Genomic DNA, 6000 nt, shown 5'->3' with positions numbered 1-6000 from the left:
GGTTGGAGGGAGGGAGCGGGGCGGGGAACCCCCAATTTGTGGGTGGCCCGCGCAGAGAAGGAAGGTGGTGGGATGTGCCACTGTATGCTGGGACGGGACGCGCGGTACCCTGCGGTGGAGGGGTGTGGGGGGGGTGACAACCGCAGCCCGGCGGGTTGCGGGGGCGGCTCGGGGCCGCCAGGCTGCGCTCTCGGGCCGGCCGCCGCGCCTGCCGCCCTCCCCGGGCTACCGGGGCTTGGGGCACGGCGGAGCCTCGCCGGGAGCGGGCGGTCCCGGGACGGCGGCGGCGGCACCAACACCGGCGGCACCTGCGGCTGCGGGGGAAAGGCAGGGCTCGGTGGGCCCGCTCTGCACCCCTCGCCCGGCCCGGCATGACGCGGCGGCGCCCCGGCGGCGGCGGGAGGTGGGTACCGGTAGCCCTGGCCGTTCTCCTGGCCCTGCGAGGTGAGTGCTGCACGGGTGGAGCGGGGCGCGGTAGCCACGGACGGGGCATCGCCTTGGGGTCGGCGCCGGGGATGGGGCGGGCGGATTCCCCGCCCGCCCCATCCCCGGCGCCGACCCCAAGGCGATGCCCCGTCCGCCGTGCTGGTGCGGAAGTTTTGGTTGCGGTCCCACCGGTAATGCTTGGAAATGCGGCGGCGGGTGAGCGGTTTTGCAGACAGGCGTGGGGAAGGAGCGCTGTGCTCCACTCGTCTCCTTTTGCTGCCTCCCCTGCACCATCCTTCTCTTCTTTTATTATTATTTTTTTTTTTTACGGTGCTGTAAAACTTGCTTGAAACTGGGCTTCATGTCATGCCTAGTTGTCTGGGCCTAGCCCATTGATAAGCTCACCTGGGTGGAAAACTCTGGTCCGTCCTTCAGGCCCTGAGGCAGCAGGGAACTTTCTGCAGAGATGGTGACAGGCTGCCCAGAGTCCTCTGTGTCCCCCGGGGGTCCTCCTCAGGCCTTCTCTTCCCAGATGCATGGCAGGTTCCTTCAGCTCTAAGTGCCTGTCCCTGGGCATGTGGAGAGACACAAATGACTCCATCACCTCCCACTCCCAGAAGCCCTCCTGAAATAAGGTATGTGCCCCAGTCCTCTGTGTGGAGAGGAAAGGAATTGTGTGTGACAGATGCTACTCACATCTCTTATTGCGTTGCTGGAGAGTACCGGGAGATGCTGTGACAAGGGCAACAGAAGAAACTACAAAGTGCAGAATGTTCAGTCTCATCTGTTGATCAGGTGATGATGCCTTCTTTCAAGTAATGCCAAACTTTAGAGCAGGCCTGTTCAGTTGTGTCTTACAGAGCTCTATGAGGTAATTTTCTTAGAGTCTGCTCATTTATGCAGAGGTCCACTGAGTGGTTTTGTGGAGGTCTGCTAAACAGTGAGCAGTGCACATGTCTGCTGAGCCAGCTGGGTGCTGCTGCTGGCCACCTTTGCATCTGGGAAACCTGCTGCAAGTGATCCCTGAGAGAGCAGGAGGACAATAAGAAATGATGGGCTCTCCCACAAGAATACCAGAGGCATCTCAGCAAGGTCTGGACAAAACTTCCTCACAGTCTGGATCTGGATGGAGTCTGCTGCTTGAGTAGCTGTGCCTGGCTCTTACTGCCCTGCCAGGTGCAGGAGGCCAGTCCTCCCTGCCCTCTGAGAAACAAGTTTTATGATAGACAAGATGAACTTTTCACAAATGCCTTAGCCCCAAAAGCACCCTGAGCTGCATCCTCAGGAAACATTTGGGAGTCTGAGTTGTATACATTAACTGGAAATTGCACCTGCTGATGAATTATGGGGAAAAAAGAGTTCTTAGCATTTATTTGAAAGAAATAACTTCAGCTGTTTCAAGTGTCACGCTATTTGTTTACTTTTTGTACTTCTCCCTGTTTGGAAAGTGAGTTCAATGACTTTGAGGTTCTCAATGCCACAGTTTTTTGTCTGCAGACATTGCGAAGGTGTAACTGGCTAGAAAGTTACTGTGTCTACTGCAGTTAGAGGCATATAAGTGGCAAAGCATTTCTGTTGATGTGATATCCCTGCAAAACCATCAGTAACCACATTTAAGGTTAAAATTAAAGGGATGTTTAATTATGTCTTTAGGCAAAAAGACTGACTCAATATTTAATTTTCTTTTTTTTTTTTTTTGGTTAGAGGGCATGTGGGGACAATGACAATGGAGTCAACCAGGCACAGAAACACACCTTTCCATGAAATGTTTACCTGCAATAGTGTAAGGTTTTTTCTCACACTTTCCTTCAAAGTTTAAAAATTACCTGAATGAACCACTTGTGTCTCAAACTTTTTGGTTTTTTTTGGTCTTAGGAAAAGTCTTTAGAAGATGGTGGTAGACAAAAATAACTGTGGTACGGAGTTACTTCTGTGTTACACAGTATGGTAATATTTCTGGTGGTTCTTGAATTCAAAAATAAAATCCTAATAAAGCATAAGGAACAGACATACTCAGGAAAGCCGAAATAAAATTAAAAGAGTTTTTTCTAACCAACATTTTCAAAAGATCAGTAATAGTAATTCTGCTCTGAGTTGCTATGTCTGGTTAGGAAGAATGAGTTTTTCTTTTTGAGGCTTTAGGTTGGTTTAGAGGATAGAGAAGAAAAATGACAGAGTCCTGTGCAAAGTGATACCTAAATGAAAGGTGAAAGATTTTAAAGTTAAAGGATCAGAAACTGTAATGATATATAATCAGAAGAAATACTTGATGCCAAACAAATGAAAAGTGATGGGGAAAAAAAAGGATCCTGGAGGTCATTTTGTCATTCTCACAGTTTATGCCTGTATAAAATACAGGCAGATTTTGTAGTGAAATGTCAGTCAAACATTATAGTCCCATTTTCTTACATTGTTTTACAATTTGGAGGACAACAGTAATTCTTTTTAACCAGAGCTAGATGACTGCTTTCTTTGGGCCTATAATACCCATGTTTAATTCTCCTGGGGCAGGGGGCAACATCTATGTTTTCCCTCTGAAGCATTGAGTAGTAACTTATGCAGAAATAATATTTTTTCAGGCTCCCTAGAGAATTTTAGGGAAAGATAGGAGGGAATTCTGTTTAGAGCTTTGAAACCAAACCTGTGATTGCAAATCAATCCTGCTACCAGGCAGAAATAGCATACTGCAAGTTGTCAAATGTGTTAGAAATCGCACATTGGGTACAGCTGAACTGCAGAACCAACCTTTTTTTCTTTTTAACTGCATGGTGTTTGGATCCTGTGACAGAGTATAGCAACAGGTGAGATGTTGGCATGTTACGGTCTGTTGCAGCTGGATCTTGCAAGATCAGGGTGGGGGTGTGTGATGTGTGTGTGTGCCTGGCATTAATGCATCAATGCAACGGCTGGCCTGCAATTTCCAGCCAACACAGATTGGTCTTATAGTCCTCACCTGAATTCACCCTCCTGCCAGTCTGAGGTTATCACAGATGAAACTGAATGTTTTGGCCTTGCAGCACCCTTGTGCTAGCCCTCACCTCCTTCCCAGCCTTGTACCAGGTTACCAGCCCTCACAAGAGAGGACTGTGGCAGTCTCTTGCTCTTCCATGCTTATGCATTTGGTTTTGGAACAGATTGCTATTTGTGTCAAGCTGTGTGGTTTTGTGACATGTAGATAAATCATTTTGCTCATGACCTGACCTTCGTTCCCAGTGGTAGGCACAGATGCATTAACTGCTTGTGTCTCTGAAGTGGGCATCCTTCCCTTATTTTGGAAACTGATTCTTTATCTGTGTTTCTTCAATCTTGCCTAAAACACAATTTTCTTTCATAAGATTCCCTTCTCCAAAAGATCTCAAAGTGCGTTGAGAACAGCTATATTTAGCTGCTCGGTAGTGATATGGATATGCAAAGTATGGTACAAACAACTCACTAAGGAACTCGGAAAACATTTTTCCTGCCCCTATTTGGGAGATGAGCTTTTATTATTATACCAACAGTACAGATGGAGAAAGTGATGCTCAGAGAGGCTTCGTGACCCACTGAAGGTCAGCAGATGCTGATAGCAGTCCTGAATGTCTTGCTTCAAACTGTAACCACAGGAAAAGGCTTAAATTTATGCAGCAGGTTAAGCAATACTGTAATGGTGCTCTTTAGGGATGTTCACTACTAAATTGTGGTGAGTCATCTATATTTAGCAGGATGCCACTATCGTTGTGCTTTTTAAGTAAAGTGCTTTTAACACAGTTTATTTCAAGGAGAAGTGCATGCACTGAAAATCTGTCCTTTGTAGTTTTCTCCTTGTGGAGCATTAATGGTGCCTTCCCTTTTGTAAATGTTCAGAGAGAAATTTAGCTCCTGGTTGTTTAACAGACAATAGTGTAACAAAGACAGTTCCCTGGTTAATACCACCTTGTGTTTGCACAGTCATTTAGGAACATTAATTGAGAGTCTCCAAACTTACTTTGTGAGGGCAGTCTCTTTGATTTATAGCATGGGAACTGAAGCGTACGGGGATGGAATTACTTGCTTGCTGTCAGGCTAGACATCTCCTCAGCCTCTCCTTTAGAGAAGTCACAATAACAGGGCTCCTGGTCACATACCACCCCACTTTTTTTCTCACAAATGTTTCATGTCTTATGCACATTACTATTAAGTATGCACAGTGAACTGTCGTGGGTTTAGTTTTCCTTATACATTTTAAACTCTTTGGTTTTGGAGCTCACTTGTGTCCATTCGGACTTCTGCCTTTTTTTTTCATTGCTTGGGCTGGGCTAAAGGCAAATGACCTCTTTCATCAGAACTGAGGAATTTTACTTCATTCTGAACGGAAATAGTAGTTAAATGCTTTGATGGCTTTGAAAGGAAATTTTTGAGAGAAATTCCATCTTAGGAAAACCAATATTGTGTTCCTTTGTGGAATTGTATTATTATAACACAAAAAGCTGCCCTAAATAAAAAGATATTTTGATACCAAAAGTAAAAATACTTTTCGTCCTAAAGATGCTTAAGTTGGATGTTTCTGTATTTCTGACAATTTCCCCCCATTTTTCTTCTAAAACACAGTTACGATTTTACAAAACATCCCACTTTTGACAGGGTTTGGTTTAGCGGGCCTCAGTGGTTGCTGGTTTTTATTTCTATGTTGTTTAAAAACAACTGATAAAAACCAACTTGCTGCAATTGGTGACATCTGTGTGCCGTCTCAGTGCACTATATTTACCACTTCGACACGTATGCAAACGCCATGTACGTGCACGAGGTATTGCTTGTGTATTTTCATTGTTCATGCTGTAGAACAGTTTGCACCAAAAGAAACACAATATGACGTATGAAATAAGACAAGTTTCTTTTTAAGAAATACAGCCCACTTGTTAATCTTTGTTTACCCTTCTGGAGCAGTTGCTGGAAAAGTCAGAACAGGACTAGCAGATCAAGTTCAGACTCCTATTACTTCTGCATGTGCAGAGGCACATCTCTCCTTCTGGCAGCACAGCAGTACTTGTGCATTTGCATATCTGCATGAAGTTAATTTCAAGTGCTATTTTGACATTAGGTTAATCAGATCTCTTACTTAAGGATAAACACTTGAGCATTTTTTTTCCTTGCATTCTCACAAGTCAACAGCTACAAGAACATGAGCTAGATTGTGAACTCTACTTGGTTACATCTGGGCTTTGGTTTTATTAAAAATGGCAAAGCCAGGAATGTCATTTTTGGGGGGACACAATACACTGTTTATGATGCATGGTGCATTTCTGCAGATGCCTGTCTAAGCAGTGCTAGGTCAGGTCAGACTGATGGTCTGTGGTGACGTGGCCATCGCTGGATGTTTCAACGGTGGGGTGCTGAAACCCCACAGTGAGCAATTGGTACCAAACATTTGGCAAAGAGGAGTCTGGTCCCATGCCAGTGCTACATGTTGCCCTAGGAGGAGGTCAGTGTGTGCATTGCTCTGCACTTCAAAGCCTACTCAGGCCAATTTTCTTTTAATTTCAGGGGGTGTCCATGCAATAACATGAACTAAGTCTTACGTATTCTTCCTGCCAATGCAGAGCAAATAAAATGTCCATC

General features: G+C 45.4%; 1 protein-coding gene across 4 annotated transcripts in view; it reads left to right on the top strand.

The window, feature by feature from the left end:
- Positions 1 to 212: 212 nt before the first annotated feature.
- Positions 213 to 6000, top strand: part of IGSF11 (immunoglobulin superfamily member 11) — a 111025-nt gene continuing 105237 nt past the window's right edge. The window contains exon 1 of one of the 4 annotated variants that reach the window (XM_065829403.2): positions 213 to 444. In XM_065829403.2, coding sequence (XP_065685475.1) covers positions 372 to 444 — 73 coding nt within the window. In that variant the 5' untranslated portion in view covers positions 213 to 371. Of the gene's footprint in view, positions 445 to 798; positions 1062 to 6000 lie in introns of those variants that run through there. The other 3 variants (XM_071809286.1, XM_065829402.2, XM_071809288.1) reach the window with 3 other exon arrangements.

This window comes from Patagioenas fasciata, chromosome 1 (genome assembly GCF_037038585.1).
Source record: "Patagioenas fasciata isolate bPatFas1 chromosome 1, bPatFas1.hap1, whole genome shotgun sequence".
NCBI classification, from domain to species: Eukaryota; Metazoa; Chordata; class Aves; order Columbiformes; family Columbidae; genus Patagioenas; species Patagioenas fasciata.
This window is presented reverse-complemented; position numbering and strand designations above follow the sequence as displayed.